Consider the following 20,256-nt stretch of genomic DNA (forward strand, 5'->3'; position numbering starts at 1 on the left):
ACCACTGTTTTCTGTCTTAGATGCAGAGAGTTCATTTTGGCAAATTTTGCTTGACTGAAAATCTTAACCACACTTGGTATGCCATTTGAAATAAATTCTGCCAGTGAAGTCTTTCAGCATGCAATGAAGCAAATTTTTTCTGGGTATCCCTGTGCCATTATAGTAGATGATATTCTACCTAGTAGGAGGCAATGGTGAAGTCGAACATGAAAACCTCAAGAAAGTTCTGGAAAGAGCACGTGAAGTGAGTGTTTAAGCTGAATCCTCAGAAGTGCAAATTCAGGCTACAAGAAATTACTTATGTTGGTCACTTGTTTACCAGTTCAGGCATATGACCAGATCCTTCAAAGCAAACAGCAAATCAAGATGCCAGCTCCAGACAATGTCCAAGCCTTATGTTTTTCTTGGCATGGTCAACTATCTAGGCAAGTTCATTCCAGATTTAAGCCAACTTTCAGCACTGCTCGGAGAACTGGCACCCAAAGATGTCATTTGGTCATGGTCAGAACAGCACAAAAAAAGAATTATACACACACACATGCGCGCGCGCGCACACACACACACAAAGTCCAGAAACAGAAGATTGCTAAGCTACCAACTCTCCACTACTATGATGCTCACAAACCAGTTACTCTTTCTTGTGACGCTTCTAAGTTTGGTCTAGGTGCAGTCATTCAAGAGGGTAGACCAGTAGCCTATGCATCGAGAACCTTTATCCAGACTGAGAAAGAGCTTTTAGCAATTGTGTTGAAGTGTTCAAAGTTCCATGATTATATTTATGATTGACCTATCCAGAGTGAAACTGATCACCAACCTCTAGTTACTACTTTGAGAAAGCCTATATATACAGCTCCAGCCAGATTGCAACATATGATGCTCAAATGGCAGAAGTACAATTACAGTCTTGTTTACACAAAAGGCAAACGTCTTAAAGGCAAACTTCTTTTTATTGCTGATACCTTATCCAGATCACCCAGAAATACCACAGAACAGCATAACAACAACCAACTTGATTTTGAAGTCATGGAAGTGAGAAATTTTTCTTCCACACGTCTTGAGCTCAGAACTCACAGCTTCAGATCTAATTCTCCAGAAACTAAAGCTTTATCAGTTGAGGATGGCCTTTCAAGCAATCTTGTTTACCAGTAGAAGTGCAACCTTATTTTCCATACAGAGATGAGATTTTGTCAGACAATGGTATCATGAAATGTCCTACGGTTATTCTTCCACCTTAAAAAATTATATTAAGAGCTTGCATCATGGCCACACAAGAACTAATTCTACCAAAAGGGTGAGGGGTCTAGTATTTTGGCCTTCTATGTCAACAGATAGAGAAAGTACTTTCATCTTGTTCAGTATGCAATGGTACAAAGCCACATCAACAAAAAGAGCCACTTCAGTTAAGCCAGATTCCTGAACTACCTTGGGTGACAGTAGCCACAGATATCCAAGTGGAATGGTTAACATTGTTTGGTGTTGGTAGACTCTTGTTCAAACTGGTTAGTCTGACCTACTTCCCAGCCTAACTTCCAGTATTGCCGTTACTAAGTCGGAGACTCTCTTTTCATGGTAGTCCACACAGTTATTTCCGACAATAGTGCACAGTTTACTAGTCAGCAATTAAAGAGACCTGCAGAAGAGTGAGACTCTGTTCACATTATAAGTAGTCCTGAATATCCCTGGTCAAACAGCTTAGCTGAACATGCAGTTCAAAGTGCAAAACGACTGTTAGAGAAATCCAGATGTGACAATGTTTCTGAGATTTAAACTTGTATTGAGACAAACCAGAACCACAATACCAATCAGCAGGAAGTTGTGGTTCCATGTGTAACAACAAAGCAGTAAAAACCCAACTGTTGAAGCATTTGTCCTGGAAGTCTTACTATGATAAAAACAGCAAACCACTCCACTCTTTTCAAAAAGGGGAGATAGTGATTTTGCAGACATCTAAACGTATTGATCGCATCTGATTTGTGAAAAGTTTGTGTCAGCCAAGACTGTACATTGTGGAATCAGAAGGAATGAATTGAGACGAAATCAGAAGCATTTGTTACCAGTGTTCAAACCAAATGTCACAGCGCCTGTGACAAAGACAAGTTCTCAGTGTGACTTGCCCAAGGTTCCTGTTCCAGAGGACATTCCGTCAGCATTCCCTGAGAGTCCTCAAACAGGGCATTCCGCAATGACTGTCCCTGTTGCGAATCTCAGTCCTAATTATGTCACGAGATCAGCTCGCATCTCAAAACCTACTTCCAGGTACACAGCAACCTGGACATTACTTTGTGTCTGTATAATTGCATGCCTATTCAAAATGTCATTTGTTTATACAAGACAGCTGTGCAGAGAGGTATAGATCAGCGCGTGTGTGATATACCTTTAAGAAGCTTTCCAGTGAGTCAGCACATGCATACAAGTACTGAGCACGTGCAAGCAAGAGTGCCATTTTCAGTGAGCAGCCAGAGCACCAGCATGCAAGTAGGTAGTCAGATAGTTTAGTTTAATGTTCCTGCCATTCATCTGATGTATCTGTATACAATAAAGTACTTAAAATGAACACCCAAGCCTCAAAGTCTTCTTAACGTACATAAAAGTGACAGAACGGAGGGTGAACATTCTGGAGGAAGAAATCTTGTCCTCTTCAGACATGGAACCCTGGACTGGAGCACAGAGTTCCTTAACTAGGTCTCAAGTCTTATCACATATACCAGATGTTTTCTCTATGTGCACTGAACTGTCACTGTACAGCAGACCCACTTACCAAATCTGTCCATCACCCCTGACTCCCTATCAGGATGATGTAGCCAAGAGCTTTCCTGGGCCAGCTCTTTTTGGTTAGTCACCACTGCATCGACTGGGACACCCTCTGTCCAATGGGATTTGTCCGGGGGGGGGGGTGCTTTGGGCACAAAGCATCTTATCAGGGTGTTTAGGAATGGGCTCCACCATGTCTGGTTTCTTTCAAGCCCTGCAGGATATCAAGTTAAATCAGGGGATCCATAGAGGAGGAACCCAGGATATAGATGGATCTGTTCTAAATGCTTCCAGGAACACAGACTCTGTTGGGTTTGTGGGAGGACCACCCACCTTTTTGTCAAAGAATTTCCAGGATGTCTCCAAAAAGAGACCTCCTCAGGTGGGGATCTGGGGGGGCCCCCTCCCTTTCATCCAAGTCAGTGTCTTCTGCCATGGATTCCAGTGGGGAAGCAAAGTGCTTCATTTTGCAGGTGTGCTTCCGGTGCACCTCCTCGAGGGGGATGCTAACAGGAGGTGTCTGAAGACTCTGGGTACTCCTGATGAGAAGCTACCTGAAAGCTCCTTAGAAAAGGCTGTCCCAAAGGAGACAGGAGAGAAGGTTCTTGCATGGCCAACACAGGAGGGAGGTCAGATCCAAGGGAGGAAGAAGAGGCCCTCGTGGGGGCTGAGAGGACCCTTCTCCACTACTTCAAAGGCAGAGGGTGAATGAAACTCTAATGGCAATGCTATCACAGCTGAAGCCACCAGCATTGAAACCCGAGGAATCACCACCACTCCCAGCACTGAAGGTGAAGTTGGAACTGAACCATCAAGAGCCTAGGCAAAGGGACAGCTCCGAAAGCCTGGAAGCTGAAGCCAACCCCCTGGACCTGATGCCGAAGCTATGGCTCCGAGAGTCTGTCGAGTCAGACAAAACTAGGGTTGAACTACTCAAGGTGATAGTCTGCAAAGTACAGGTACCTACTGGTGCCAATGTCTCGAAACTTGGGATTCTTGAACCAAAGGGCTCCTAAGCCAAAGGTCAGATCAGAGAAGGAGAAATAGGCACAAAGGTAGGCTGTGTGCTCACGGCTCCAGAGGAAGACAGAGCTGGCAAAGCTCCCAAATGAATCTGCTTTTTCAGAAATTTCCTCAGTCTGTCTACCTCGAACCCAAAGAGGCTCCGGGAGGACCTGGCAGAAGAAGCTGTTGACCCTGGCTTGGAGTGGTGCCTGGGTGATGCTAGAGAGACTCTGGGAGAGGGCTGGTTGACTCCGGTGAAAAACATGGAGATTGAAGCCAAGGGGATGAAGCAGAAGTAGTCTGGCCACTTTTGGTGGGTGGTTCTCCCAGAGGAACAGAAGCTCCATCGGGAGACTACTTCCTGGACTTGTCCTTTTCCTTGGGTTTCTCAAAACCCTTGTCACTAGGTTTTTGAGGGGGTTTGAGCCCCTGCCATACGTACAGAAGTAGAGGCAGGGAGAAGACCCTTCAAGGTGAACTTATTCTTCCCGTCTATAAGCACATGCTGATAGAAGCCTGCACAACTAGAACAGGTGGAATCTAAGTAGGTTGCTCCGAAATGCACTACGCATAGAATGTGGGCATCAGAAGGTGGAATTTTATGCCCACACTGTGCACTTCTTAAAGTCTGCTGGCTTGGAATCTGCCATTGCAGGGCACGACTGGTGCAAAATACACACTAAAAGTGGAAGAGAGAGATCCAACTTTTAGACTTATTTACTAAGAGATAGCGAAGTAGGAAAGGGAGTTACAGAAAAAAAAAATAATACACCCACACATCAAAAACATTGCTGAAATTCCCCGGAGGAAGCTCAGAGATAGACCCAGTGGCTGTTCAGACAAGTGTGGTGGGAGATTGAGGCATTAATGTTTAGGTTAGGATGAGCTCAGTTACTGCCTCCAAGGCTGGAGTACATAGCCAAGATCCAGTTTACATCTCGTCAGAAGGCAAGTTATAGGTCTATAACTTAAGGTAGCCTACAGGTTCCCTCTCAAGTAGTTTACCCAGGCTGGTGTCTGTTCGGGGTGCGTATATAAAAATAGTTCTTAACTCATGCATGGCTAAATCAGGTAATGAGATTAATACTTTTTAGCCGGAAGTTAGGTACTGCATCTAGGCCTCGGGTTTTCCCCGATTAGGAGCTTTTCCACAGGATCTTCACAGATATTTCTTCAAAATGCATCTTACTTTTTTGGTGGTGGTTCAACTCCCAATTCTCTATAAAAACTTTTTTGGGTCATGAATAAATTGCTTATTTTGTACTTTTCCTTTACATTTATCTGCATCTAAGTTTCTGACTATACTGATATTTAGTTTATTTGCGAAAGTGTACGATAGATCAAGATCCTGATCTGTTCATACTGTGCATTGCTTTTATCATGTCAAGTATTTTTGTTTCTCTTCCCTCCTCTACTCTTCTAAACAGTGACACTCGTCTTAACTGCATTATAATTTTCTCTATTCGATATTTCCATGAATACATTCAATTTCTCCCCATCCTTTCCCTTACTACCCTGTTTTTGTGATGATTAATTTAGCTGTACAGTAATATATCCCATTTACTTCTGTTATATTGCATGAATCTCTATGGATAGACCTAATTATGGTATGGTGTCAATTTGTTTTATCAAACTTCTAAGTTTTTAGGTTTTATTGACTTTCTGTAGTCAATTGATCTTAATAAATCTGTCCATCTGTACCAATGTCTGTATTACAACTCTAGATCATTTTCTTCTAAAATGAGGGTACATTTTTTGTCCTCCATTTCCTGCAGGTATTCTAGAGAAAGTTCCAGAGCCTCTTCCTGTGCTACATTCTCTCCAGTTTCATCCTGTGTCATCCGTTGCTCTTTCATATGGGAACTCATTGGCCTATCACTCCACAATATAAACTGCGTCAGTTGCCAATTTCCTGCTCCTTCCCTTGCTGTGCATCTCCAACTGAATGTCTGCACTGGTTTCCTATGGAAGGCTCCAAAGTATCTTCATATGGAAACCGATCAAATGGTTCCCGCTCCACTGGTTTCTCCTTAATTTGGAGATCCATTGCTCTATCCTGCTGTGATGTTAGTTAGATTTTCTACACTAAATCCTTCACTTTGCGGGTAATGCATAACTTCAGTGTCTTTTTGGCTTCTACATTACTAATCTTCTTTCTACTTTTCTTTGTATTGTTAAATTTCATGCCCAGATGCCTTTGCCTGTATTTCTCTTCAAATATACATCTTTGGTGCTGCTTTTTGTATTGATTAGTTTAGCTTTCTCCTTTGCATAAAGATTGCAACATATTAAATCTTTTTCCCATGTACATATTTCTTCAGATGTCTCCTGCTCTGCCGGTTTCTCCTTACTTTGGGGACTCACTGTTCCATCATGCTGTGATGTAACCTATGTTAAAACTTTCTACACTAAATCCTTCACTTCAAGTATTCCGTAACCTCAACCACTCCATAACTTCAACTATTTTTTTTTAAACTTCTACTTTACTTGTCTTCTGTTCTACATTCCCTCTTTGTATTTTTTTTATTGTGAAAGTTTCCACATCTGGATGCCTTTGACAATTTCTTTGAATATCTTTGGGGCCGCCATTTGTGTTGATTAATTTGGCTCTCCTTTGCCTAAATATTGCACCATATCAAATCTCTCCCTTTCCCACATCCATACTGTTTATTTATACCTTTCAAAAGTCTCTAGACTTTTCTTTATATATTTTCACACTTCGTCACTTTTTTTTCCAAATGGCCCAAGATTTCTTGGTCTATGTAAAGTTTTTCATAAGTCTGTTCTATTAATGAACAGACATTTTATTTGAAACTGACAGTTTTTCTTGTGGAAGTATTTCATTTCTCTAATTTCTCTCAATCTTTGCATATCTTCTGTCTGGAAAGTCTGGGCTTCTTGTATAATATTAAACATGACAATTTATCCTCAGCAGTCCACTCCGTCTTTATGGCTTTTTTAGATTATCAATTTGTGTGGACTGTTACATTCTTCAACAGGATTCTACTAATTTTTTTCCAGTTCTGGCACCAGTGCGCCTACCAAGAGTGGACACTTACCCTGCATCCTGTGCACCCAGCTATCTATTTTAACCTACTTCTGTCCATATATACTATAAAACACAATATATTATCAGTGATCAGTGTAGTCTTGGTGGGATTTTGTGAAAAACAGGGTCCACCTTGTGAAGGTACTCAAGGCTTATGATCTCCTGGAGGGTTTTTTTTGTAGGACAGAAGATCCCTTTTAACTTTTTGTTGATTGCTAGACATAACCAGCCAACCAAATATTTGGTGTTGGCTATGAAAAGGTTACTGTGCAGCATTATAGTATATGGATGTCTTTATCAGAAGATCCTGCACGAGTATCCATTAAGGAAGAGCTAAACCAAGACCCTCTCCAGAAGGGAGCAGTTGAGCAGCCTTCTAGGGGTGGCGAGGTTACCTGTCAAAGGTCAATGATTCCCCCTACCCCACCCTGAGTATGGACCTAGACCTTCAAGTCTGCTTCTATTCAAGGAGCCACCTCTTCCATGGCCACCACTTTCAGAATTGGAGTTAAAGGGCTGATGCCAGGTTTACTTGAACCAAAAGGGGTCCATATCCCTATGGTTTCTGTTGTATAACTGCTGTGAGTTCTCAAACTGACTCCATGGCACATAGACAGTCTTCCCCATCATGCTCATACTTTCATCTAAGTGTGAAACAGGGTGGACCTGTTAAATGCAGCATTCATAAAGGATACTTTAAAGTTGCCTGCAAAGTCAAAGGTAAAGCCAGGCAAGCGTTATTGTAATGTCTCCAACTGCAGCTCTTTTGGCTGCATTATAGATCAGCCACATGAAGAGACTGGCGATGTTAAAGAGTAGTCAAATACTTTCTGCAGTCTGGTGTGGGATGCTTCTTCAAAGAGGCCAACATGCTCCTCTAATTCCTTCTTGAAACAGTTGACAGCAGCATAGTTTAATGCCTTAGCATTAAAGGAAACAAGCATACACCTACTTCGCCATCCTGGTGAATACCCTGGAATCCTTGCTGGGTAGGTGGGCAGAGGCTGTATTAGTCATCTCTTTGCTACAGATGTCACAATACAGTCCACCAGAGGACTGTTAGACCAAAACTGCATGTCCTTGGGAAGAGAGCATCTTGTCAGGCAGTTGTGAAACTGATTTAAAATTTAGTTCATGCCATCCTCGTGGCAAAGTCAATTAAGCAGTCCACAGGAGATGCCACCCCAAAAGAGAGTGGTCTCAAAGACCTCATCCTGACAGCATGGGTCTGTTGGCCATTTTCCCGTCTGCCACATAAATTCATACATATGATTGGTGGGATCCCTCTATCAACTGAATCAGTGTCCAAAGTGACAAGGTCCATAGGGCAGTGTACATCTCTTACATGTCCTCTCTCAGTATCTCAGGGTGGGAGAAGTTAAAAAAAAACTCTGGTTCTGGGCAGGCTCTTTGAGGCCACTCCCTTGGTTCTGAATCTGGGAAGCATACTGGGGTAGGGTTGAAATAAGCGCCAGGGATGGAGCTGATGAAGTCTGTAAGGTACTTCTTGGAGCTCTAATCCTCCTCAACCTCAAATGCCAATCCCACATACATCAGATCCAAGGAAAGCCCTGTTGGCTGCCTGCACCATTCTTCCAGAAGAGGGAGACACCAATAAAGGCAACCCCAAAACTGACATTGTATACAGCATCACATTTCTAAAGTCTTGAATGTCAAAGTCTCAGATACCATAAAGGGAGCCATACTACATGGACTGGAGGAGAATGGTAAAAGCCTGGTGGTGATCTGTGGCCCACTAGAATTTTATGGAAGTTTTCAAAAGTACAGATTTGAATGATCACTGCTGCAGTAACAGTACGGGTTATAACATGCATAGGATACAATAGCCAGTCAGCTTCCAAAGCTTCAGGTCACCATACACATGGCCAGTCAGCAAGCTCGAGCAGACTAAAAGACAGATTTGAGTACCAAGCTAGAGTTTAAGTTAACAGAGAAAGGAAGGCTGCGCCCCAAAAGAAAAAAGGAAAAGAGGTCCACACCCTGGCATAAACAAAAACAAGGGGAAGGGAGGAGGCAGCTACTGCAGCAGTGATAATTCGAACATCTACTGTTTATGCTAAGTTTACTTACATAACTTTACTGTCTTTATCATATACTGATCACTGCTACAATAGCCTTAGCTATATGGTTGGATGCTACATTTGAGAGCTGAAAGGAGGTCCAGGACACCACTGAAGAATGGTCCTAACAAAGCCTGGTCTGGACCTAGAAAAGGAATTAAGCTTGTAATGCCTTGTACATATGTACGGTGGACCAAGTTGTCACTTCTTCTAGAATCCAACTTTCCAAAAAGCTATACATGAAGCCCTGGCAGAGTGGGCAGTGAACCCGCCTGGAATAGTTTTTTGTTGAGTATAACAAAAGATAATAGCCTTAGACAGCCATTACGAAAGCCTGTTTTGATGCAGGTCATCTTACCTTAATATGGAAACAAACTGATCAAACATCTGAAATATTTAGTGCTACCAATATAATACCAGAGTTGTATGTGGACATCCAATGTATAGATTATCCTTACTCCATTTTTAGGTACAGTAAAGAAAGATGAACAGTTTGGCTTACAGTAAACTCTGGGACCATTTGAGGCATAAAAGGATGGATTACTTCTCAAAAGAATCCTAGTCTCTGTGGAAACGGGAATAGAATTGACTCATCATAACAGCCTGCAACTCAGATCCCTTCTTGCACAGGTCAAAGCAATCTGTAACTGTTTTCCATGATAAGACCCCATTTGAACCAGCTAAACTGGCTGACTCTGAGGAAGTGTTAGCCTCCAACACAAAAATAAGATCAAGAGGAGCCACTGGTTTTCCTGGAGGCCTATTACACAAAAGGCATTTCAAATTTTTTTTCACATAAGAATGCACTGAAAGAGGATCCATGGGCAGACGTGTTCAAATGGCTTGATAGATGAACCTTAATGGAAGATTAAGGAAGGCCGTAAGATAACGCAGATATTTTAAAACAAGAGAACTAGTCCTGAATGGGTGTAGTTATGTTGTTGGCACCCATTAGAAATTTTTTCCATTTACTAATATGATTTTTTAATAGCGGGCTTTGCCTCCATTAGTACCTGCTGTATATCCTCAGTAAACAGGTGCCTTAAAAGTAAGACCCGCAGTCAGTCAGTTGAATATGATTAGGGTCAGGATGTATCAGACACCCCTGATTTGTGTTATTAGATCCATTCTTTGAGGAAGTCTGTAATAACTGCCTCTGGCCATTTCCAAAAGGAGAACCACTGCTGTCTGGACAAGAAAGGAGTCAGCACAATGTTTTGGGGGACTCCTGAATCTTTAGAAATACCCTGTATATCTCTAGAAAGGGTGGAAAAGCATATAGAAACATTCTTGGCGAAGGAAAAAAGGCTTGGAATCCTGGAACAGAATCTTGCCAGCTGGTTATTCAGAACTGGGGGCAAATCTCCAGCAGGTGCATTAAATCTTATAAGATGCGACCCCCAACTTAGTTTCCATTCTTGAGAGTCTGACTTTGTCCTGTTCAGCTCGTCTGCCACATTAGTTTCTTTCTTATGGAATGTAGGATGCTTGCAGAGTTAGACAGTGCTGTGAAAATATCCCAAGGTAACATGGCTAATCTGCAATGGGTGTACAACCTGGTTCTCCCTTGCTTGTTGATGTGCCACTTGACGGTGGTATTGTCTGCAACAACTTGAAGTCAGGGGGACCAAAGATTAGAGTTGAGTGCCTTGATTAGGGCAAACATTTCCTTGATATTTATTGTGCTTTCATCTGACCTTTGTGTCCCATACCCTTGCACTTTTATCTCTCCTGAAACTGCTCAAGCAAAGTCAGATTAAGATAATCATTGTCTCCACCAAAAATTTCTTTTTTGACAAACCCCAGCACTGGAACTCAAAAAGAAAGGGTGTTTATGCTGCGACCAAAAGACTTCAGATACCATTGTATCGGTCTTGTGGAGTTTTGCTGGGGGGGTGGGGGGACACTAGAATTAGATGCCATGAAACCCAAAATCCCAAGATATTCTCTCAGTGACTAAAGTGAGGTGGAATACCTTAAAAACATGTCAAAGTATTTTTCCATGTGGAAGAAAAAGTTCTGAACTGAGGTGTCTACTTGAAATCTCAGGAGCACAATCCTGTGTGACGGAGTCAAGAAAGACTTGATTATTCTTACATAAGCTGAGATTCCAACAGCTCTCTCACCCAAGACAGGGAGATTCCTAATACTCTGAAGACTATTTATCTTTACAAAGAAAACTGAATTCCCTGTAGCCTGCAATAAGCTACAACTAAAGTCAGACACTATGGACTATCCACTCTACCAAGAGTGTTCAAAGTGTAAGGCAGAGAACTGATAAAGTTGTGCGTGTCTGGCCAACATTAAAAAAAAAGTCTGAAGTCTGGATGAATAAGGATGTGATAAGAATCTTAAGTTTAGTGTTGCTAGGAAACTTAAGTGGTAACAGGTAGAGTTATATTGTTTTGAATTTGGGCACCAACAAAAAGGTTTAGGAAAGAAAGATTCAGAACTGATCTTCAATAACTTCCTTTTGGCACTAGAATACCCTTGAATAAAAACCTTTCCCACCCTGGAAGGGGTAACTGGTTCCATAAGTCCTCTGGATAGCATGTGATGAAGAACTGGTGGGGGGATCTGGAGGATGAGGAAAGACCCCTTGCCTTGCAAACTTCCACAAAACAGTACCAGTGGAGATAGCCCTGGTAGTATCTGTCTCCCACTCACTGAACAATGAGTAGTGACCTGTGCAATAGAAGAAACCAAAATATTTTAAAAGCAGATTTTTCCTCAAACTGCAGATAAAACATTTCAATTTGTCAGAACAAGTCTGACAATTCAAAATTTAGAAAGCCAAAATTGCAGAAGTATACATATTTTCCACCCAGAACCTATCATTGGTTCATAGGTAGGTACTAGGCTATCAGCCCAAGGGCCTACGTAAGCCTAGCCAACAAGCTTCCCTGGCTTATGCCACCCAAGAAAGTTATTTTCCTGTGCCACTGTCGAGCAGAGACACAGAAGTGATCCCCGGGGTGTATTTCCTATTTCCCATCCCCTCAAGATTTTTCTTGAAGAGTGCTAATGAAGAACTTTGCTTGACATAGATGGGTAGCCTGTTCCAGAGTATGGGAAGTCTCTGGGACAGAAATCTATCCCTCCAGCATGTCCTGTTTATTGTGGTGACAAGGTTTAGGTCCCTAGAGCGTGTAGCTCAGAGGGATTGGGATTTCTTTAGGTGCAGCATGTCCAACAGCTCTGGATTTGACATAGCTTTATATGTTAGGCAGAGATCACCTCGGAGTAGGTGATATGCTACGCAGTAAAGCTGGAGTTTTTTGAGATGGTCAGTGTAGGGCATTTGTTTGAGGCCAGTAATCCTCTTTGTGAGGTACTTCTGTGGCCTTTCCAGCTGCTGCAGATGTCTTGTGAGGTACATTCCAAAAGGGGTGTTGTACTATCAATAGTCTCATCCTTATTAGAAAGAGTAGGATCAGAATTAAGGGTTTAGCAGCAGTGAGATCAACTAAATCTATAGCTGTGGGGTTAGATTTGGAAATAGTGTACAAACATTTTTAAATATCAAGAAACTTTATACATCCCATCTATCTTTTTGGGGCACATTGCGGAGCATCATGAAAATTGCAGGCAGTAACATCCACTAAAGCAAAAACAGGAGGAATGGTGTAGGCTATGGAAAACCCTTCTGTAATAACTTGTAGTATTTTCTGAGGAACTGAGAAACCTCAGTGTTCTCCCACTGAGGAAACTGGGGACATTCTAGCAACAGTCTCAGAGAAAGAAACCTCTGCAGGGAGCATCAGAAACTGAGCTCAAGAGTCTGAATCAGAAATCTGAGGAAAAATCATGTTTCCATCCAAATTCAGAATCCTGAATCTCTTCAGGAAGAGATTAATCTGTTTACCAGAAACTAATTCAGGCTTTTGGTCCTTGTAAAGTAAACCCACAGTCAGACCCAGTAGACTACTCCTATTCAAAGAAAACTGAGAAAGTAGACATATGCTTGGTTTTCCATTTCTTTTTGACAGGAAAAATGGGGCCAACAGTGTTAACTAATGATAGCATCAGCTTCCCCAGAGATGGGCACAGCATTCTGACAAGGAAACTTCTCTGTTCCCTCTCCCAGAACCGACAAGAGTGGCTTCTTCTATGCCCACTGAGAGGACCCCCAAAAGCAGCAGAGGAAGTGTTTAATCCCCAGTCCACATAGGCTGTAGGTGCTACACCACAGGGCTCTGGGGTAAAAGAGGAGTGATGTGAGGTACAATAAATGGCCACAGCAGAGGCACCCACCTGGGGCCAGATATGGTGGCAAAAGCTATTTGCTCAACTTTTTTGGCGTAAGGACCAACTGTGGGACCGGTAGTCTGTTCCATGGTCAAGCAGAAAATGGTGCCTCTTTCCAACAGCAACTGCCAGACCACAAAAGTTGACAAAACAGTAAAAAGCATTTTAACACTATGCCAGCCCCATAAAAGTAAAAATTTCTCCACAGAAAAAAAAATTATTTGCTGCTTTACACCACTTTTAAACTGACAAAACCATTGCTTTGCTTAAAAGTACGTTAGACTCTACAGAGTCTGTTAAAACACTCCTAATTTTAACTTTCCTAAAGAGGAAAGGAATAAAAAAAAATATAGAAGGCCCCCTCCAAATGGGAACTTATCTGCCCAAAGAAACAGCACAAGCTGACAGGTGATCTTAAAAAGCTCACAGAGCAGTGTACTCTTTGGCAGGAAGAAAGCTTTAAAGGACTTTGCTCCCAAACTTGTCTTTTTAGTCAACTCGAGCTAAGCTGATCATCTGGTGGAAGGTGGTCTGAAGCTTTGAAAGCTGGTCATCTGTTGTATCCTATGCAGGATACAACCCATACAGCCAGTGCTAAAGAGGCAGTGATCAATATGTATAAACATACACATATATACACACACAAAATATCTATACAGAATCTATGTATTTCTATAGACTAACATAAGAGGTATGGTGGAGCACTTGGCTTCTGATACCTGCGCAGGAGGGGAATTTAAGGAGCTCAAGTCTGGAGTACTAGTTTTGTTGGTTTGGATTTGACAAGCAACCCAAAGACCCAACGGCCAGATCAAAGGATGGGATGAACAGGACCTCAGATCCCATATAATAGGGTTTCCTTCAAGGAAAGCAGCTATAGATTCAGGAACAGCTTCTTCCCTGTCATCATTCTGCTGAATTCTAATAACAACTACACTCCATGGATATCCAACTGGGTCAGTAGAAACGGTCTCAGTTTGTGCAAGAACCTGGTTACCAGTCTCACCTAATACTTAGTGCAATATTCACCATGACTTACTTATAGGCCATCTAGGGCAGCAGCAATGCAGTAAAATATCTGTTCTTTCAGTGCAATACATGCAAGTTCGCAAATTAACCATAGTGCAATACTCTAAGATCCATAGTGCAATCCTCTAATATTCACAATGCAATACTTAAATGTCTGTTTCTGTGCAAGGATCAGTGCAATGCCTTAAACAAGTACCTGTGCAATACAAAAGTCTCATGCAAAAGTGTTTAGTTCAAAAAGTGTTAAAATGTGTTTCTAATTATGTGCAATATCAGCCTGTCTACCTGCATGTCCGTGATGTAATAGCTGGGAGTTACATGTGTAAATGTCTGTGAAAATAGTCTATATGTTGTCTGGAGATACGGAATTCCATTCAGTTTTTGCACTTGTGTGATTTCTGTATGACAACAAAATTTACTTTGACTTTATATCAACTCTTCATTACAAATGCTGAACACATTCCAATTCAGTAAACTTGTTTTGAATAGTTCAAACTGCTCCAGCATAGAGTCAAAGGTGAGGAATGTGCTAAAATGAAAAATTTTAACTTCTTCAAATCAGATCCCTGCAGTATGGAAACCAATGCCAGTTCCAACTCAAAAAAAAAAATCTTACCAAAAAAAAAAAAAAAAACACACACAGAAGTAGCTGCATTTTACAAGCTAGGGAAAGAAAGATGGAAGCAGTGCTGATCTAATAGGGAGTGATGTTAAGAATCTGCTAATTGACAGAATGAGAAACAGGCATGAAACTATACCACATGGAGGCACAAAAGCTTAAATTCCATTGGGGGGGGGGGGGTGTCACACGAACTTGTGTCAAAGTGCAAGATACACCACATATGGCAGCATGATTTCAAAACATCCACTATAGCCTCCAGTCTCACATCAGCCCACTGCAAGATTAATATGAATAGCATCACCAATGCCTCCCCCTCCCCAAAATAGAATGATACAGTAAATTGTACTAAAACAAGTTTAAGTCACCAAGTTTAGGCCACACCTTCTTAAAAGCCTTCACCAGTTTCTTCTTGTCATATTCCTCAGCTATTCCTTGGACAGTTGTAAGAGTTTTTCTGCCGTTTCTCTGCTGGATCCTTATATGAATAAAATCTTCAGTCCCAGAAGGGAGCAAGTAATCACCCTTCGCTTCATCAGCAAAGGGGTCTGAAAAACAAAGCCAAAAGCTGACATTAAATGGGGGAAAGGTACTAATTTGAATACAGTAAAAATTATCACACAAATAGGTTTGTAATTTTCTACCTATACAAATACATTTCAATCACTCAACCCCTCCCCCTCCAACATTCAATGGATGCACTCCTCTGGAACCATATTAAACTTGCTGCAATAGCCCTCAGAGAAAAAAAATTAACTGTACCCACTTAACTGTCCAAGTGCACCAATGGTCTTTACACGAAGACTGCTGGCTAGTGGCACAAATCCATACCACAGCTTGCCTGAATGCATAAGATGAGCCAATTTAAACAGCAAAAGGTAAATTTCTATACAGCTGGATATCTACAAAACAAAATCAAACCACCATTAAGCCACAGTATCCATTCAGGGAGTGCCAAGGAACTGCAACAAAACATGGGCCTTTCACAGTTTGGGGAATCAAAATGATGTACTATGTTGCACATAGACTGGGCGAGTGGATCCAGTACGGAAAACCTTCGATATTGCTTTTAACAAAAATACCTGGCAAGTGTCTTTGGGAAAGGGATGCAGTTAGGTTCCCCTCCCCTTCCCACATAACTAGTACCTCCACCCAAACAGGAGGCAGGAATACAAGCTTGGTTATCCACTGCTACTTAGTCCAAAGCACCTACATGTAAATATTATTTGCATGATTTTAGTTATGTCATGCATCTACCATCTACAGTGGGTATCTATTTCCTACTCATCGGGCTAAGGTTTATTGTAAACAATACCAGGCTGTTTACTTAGACACAGACCATTAAATGCAAAAAGCCAGACACCAAGGTTGCCCACATTAGTCAACAATTTGACTTAGAAGCTGGTACTAGGCAATACAAAGTGTTTTATCATACTGCCTTGCATACCTTGTTCCAACAGTCAACTTCAAAAAACAAAATGCTGAAGTACCAAAACTGATACACAACAACCCATCTCATGTAGCAGACTATCTATTCTGTAGCTTTCAGGAGAAATAAATGTCCCATGGATTTTTCCCCAAATTCTCTACTCTGAGAAAGCTGGTTCTGCTTCAGATGTCAACTACCAAAATATAGACTCTGCACAGTTCTATGCTTCAAGTAGTACTTACTCACCAAAAAACTCTAGTATTATAAGAGAAATCAGAAAAACAGAGTAAAGAGTTTCCCAATGCATCATATGCAGCAAATTTTGGAATTGTGTCCTCCTTAGTTACATGAGGACTGACATTAGGGATTTCAGATTCATTTTTTGAAATGCTTTAAACATTTGCCTTCGCTCTAGTGACAGATCATTGGAATTCACTAAATTTACACTGTTAAAAGCAAGACATTGTATAGTTCTATTACATACAGCTCTGAAACAGATTACCCAGATTAACTTGTACCTTGAAGAGAGACTTTGTAAGCATCATCATGCTCCCAGAGGGCAACTACAGGCCAAGTAGTTAGAAACAAATCAGGCAGTAACAGCACCCAACCAGCCCTAGGCAAAATGATGTTCTAGGGTTTAACCTGTGCCTGGACAAAGATGCAGTCTGACAGCACCAGTTAAGATACCATTCATTAAATTTAACTGTGAAGCCAACTTAAAATTCAGCCTTTTACTTACAAAAAACAATCAAGTTACTCCGTTAAACAAGCCTGAACTGGAAAATCATGAATATGTATCCCCAAAATATTAACAAGTTAAACCAAATGTTAGAAAGTTCCTAAAATGGAAGTATGTACTGCATTACTGCATCACTAATGCATTTAATGCTTATACAACTATACAAGCATAGCTTATTCCATAATCTGACCCATGACTAGCATTTGCAAGATCTGCAAAGGTGTGCGTGCTACCTTTTGAAATTCTAAATGCCTGGGCACACTTCATTTGACTCACTGGTGAACAGGGATCCAACAGGGGAGATGCCTCAAGGGGCAGGGCCACATGTAGGTGCATGTCAAGTTTTACACCTATAAGCATCCAACAGCAGCTGTGCATGTGTGTGCATGGGGGTGAGGGTGGGGTGGGAGGAGAGAGTACACAGCCTAAAACAAATACGACATCTCCTTATCCCCAGGGTGTATGATGGAATCACATTCATGGCTCATGCTACTCTGGCCACAAAGTAAAATGAGTAGGAGGGATCTTGCCCTAGGGGAAGATATGGGTCTACAGGGCTTCATGGTCAGCAGGGGTCTGGTAGACAAAGGAGGAAAATAAAACTTACTGTACATACTCAAGCACAGACCAAAGGAAAAAAGGGGTATTAATCAATTTGAAACTCAAGTCCCATTCAGCTTCCCATGAATATTCATCTTCAAGCCTCTTCAATAACCATTAATACATGCCTTCATATTAACTTTGGAACTTTAAACTCAGACACAGAAAAGACCAAGTTTACCTACCTGTGCAACTAAGAAAAAGCTGAAACGCTGATGTAAATCTAAACTGTAAGCTGGCATCCAAACATTTTGATAGTAGTCAAAGAGTTCCACCTGCACAGTTACTTTCTACTAGGAAAAATCTATAGTTTGCCACAGATGGCAAAGACCAGCTTGCATAAAGGAGCTCATTCGGAAAATGCCATCAATAAGCAAATATCTTTTGCAAACCTTACTAATTTTCTTTGTTGAGAAAAATTTTAAATTCTGTACTTGCCATAACATTATATCTGTTTAGATGTATTCCATCCATTCCTGAACTGATGGGACAGAGTCCCCAGCTTCCTTTGCATTAAGGAGACCTCACAGAAGGATATTCCTCAGCACAACTGAACCAAAGGAGGCCACTGATCTAGACTAGATATCCAATTTATAGTGCGAGATGAAGGTACGGACCTTTGACCAGGTAGTTTCAGCACATATCAATTGGGACACTAAAGAAGGTTGTAGATGAAGCCACAGACATTGAAGAATGAACCTTAAGGGTTTAAGTGAGTGATAACCCCCTTTTCATAAGCAGAGGAAATGCACTGAGCAACCAGTGTGACCCTTGGGTACGGCTTTTTCTAATTTGGCTTTGGAAAGGAGACAAATACCTGATCATATTTTGATAGATTTTTGTCTGATACAATTAAAAACTCAACTGGTGGTGGGGAACATCTAGCAAATGCAAGGTATATTTACCCTAGAAATTTGGGAAGACTGGCAAATTTATAAACTGATTAATGGAGGATTCAGAAGTCACATTAATGAGAGAGAAAGAGTCAGTCTTTGTGAAATTAGGTTTTTAGGAAAGGGCATGTAATTCAGATATTCTCCTGGCAGAGGAGACAGCCACCAAAAATAAAGTCTTCCAAGACAAATTTCATCTTTAATCCTGGTACCTTGGCAGTTCACCTTCAAGGGATATCAACATATCAAATTCTAAAACTTAAATATACTAAATAGACAAATTTGTCTATACATCCCACTTTTAAAGTGACCAATGCACATTATACATAAACATATCCCTTAGTCATGAAAAACTACTACATTTCCCATAGAACTTCAGCAGCAGCAAAATTACAATGACTTCTGCAGCAACAACATCAAACAAATTCAACCAAATTTACATAAAAAATACAACATGATTAAGGGATGTGTTTATGTATAATGTGCACTGGTCACTTTAAAAGTGGGATGCATAGACACATTTTGAAACAATTGTTTGTTTAGTATATTTAAGCTTTAGAATTTGATATGTTGATATCCCTTGAAGGCGAAATGCTGAGGTACTAGGATTAAAGCTGTTTGGTACTCCAAATCTGTGTACACCTTTTGGATTTATTAGGTTTTGTGTTTTTTCTTTGGTTTTGATAAGTGTTTATAGTGCGGCACTGTTGGTGTTACCAGTTCTTTTTGGTGACTGGTGTTATTATGGAAGCTGCAACAAAGAGCTTGTTCATGGAACTACTTAAGGAGAGAGAGAATCCCAGTTGACTGGAGCTGATCCATGGAGTTCTGCAGGTTATAACGCCCAGTTAGTGACGTTTGAACAGCTGGAGAGACTGATGGTAAAAGAAATTAATCTTTTTTATGACACTAAACTGCTAAAGAAATATTTGGCTTCAAATACAACTCCCAGAGGTCTACGTATAGACCAACTTCTAGCTGGAGGGTTCACAGAGGCAGAACAAGATTTATTGCTAAAATGGCATGAGGTTTCATTACAATGTACTTTGGGATGGTTAAAATCCTAGTGAAAAGGAACTTGTGTATTTTGAAACAAATTCAGATAGAGATTACTTGCCTAGAGAGCTCACTAAAACAACAAATTTCTGAGCCCTCATCACAAAATTTGGTGACATTAAACAAAAACTGAATGAAGTGGAAGCTGAAATGATCAGCACAAAGAAAAAAACTAGAAAGGGACATAGATGATTTTGCCAATGCTTCTCTGTATTCAGTTCACTGTTTCCCTCGTAAGGGAAGGTTGCAAAATAGAAAGAACATTTTTTTTGTCATCTAGTAATGATTCCTCATTCTTCAGCTGAAACTTCGTCAAAAAGAATGTCTCTTTTGAGATGCTGCCTAATGCAGGATCAGCTGGTCAGGAGAACCAATTGGGTTCATCAGAGGGCTCTTGGTTTTCAGCACAGCAGCAGTAATGGGAATACAGGCAGAAAACAGAAAAAGAAAGGGAAATGTTAATTTTTGGAAATTTGCAACATTCATCTTCACAAATTGTTGATAATGGACTCAATGAAATTCAAGGTAGTAATGTTGATTGTTTAACATTGTTAATTTAGCACTTTCTGACAGTTATTGGTGTGTTGTTAAAGGGAGCCAAGTTTGTTCCCACTAAATGTCCCTCTCTTGCTAATGTACTTACTGAAGCTAGTAAATTCTGTCGTAAACTTCATTTTTTTCTAGAGATACTTTAATGTGCAAAGAAATGTTTCATCCATATCTGAAAAGTCTGAGAACTCATTGTTAGAGTTTA

The 20,256-nt window shown here is 40.9% G+C and overlaps 1 protein-coding gene across 1 annotated transcript in view; it reads right to left on the reverse strand.

Moving 5' to 3' along the window:
- LOC122793760 (eukaryotic translation initiation factor 1-like) overlaps positions 1-20,256 on the reverse strand; it is a 253,101-nt gene that overhangs the window by 80,482 nt on the left and 152,363 nt on the right. The window contains exon 2 of the mRNA XM_044061957.1: positions 15,167-15,330. Within this exon, the coding sequence (XP_043917892.1) occupies positions 15,167-15,330 (164 nt within the window). The remainder of the gene's footprint in view (positions 1-15,166; positions 15,331-20,256) is intronic.

Source organism: Protopterus annectens, chromosome 2.part0 (assembly GCF_019279795.1).
Source record: "Protopterus annectens isolate FY-2018-M chromosome 2.part0, PAN1.0, whole genome shotgun sequence".
Taxonomy (NCBI): Eukaryota; Metazoa; Chordata; order Ceratodontiformes; family Protopteridae; genus Protopterus; species Protopterus annectens.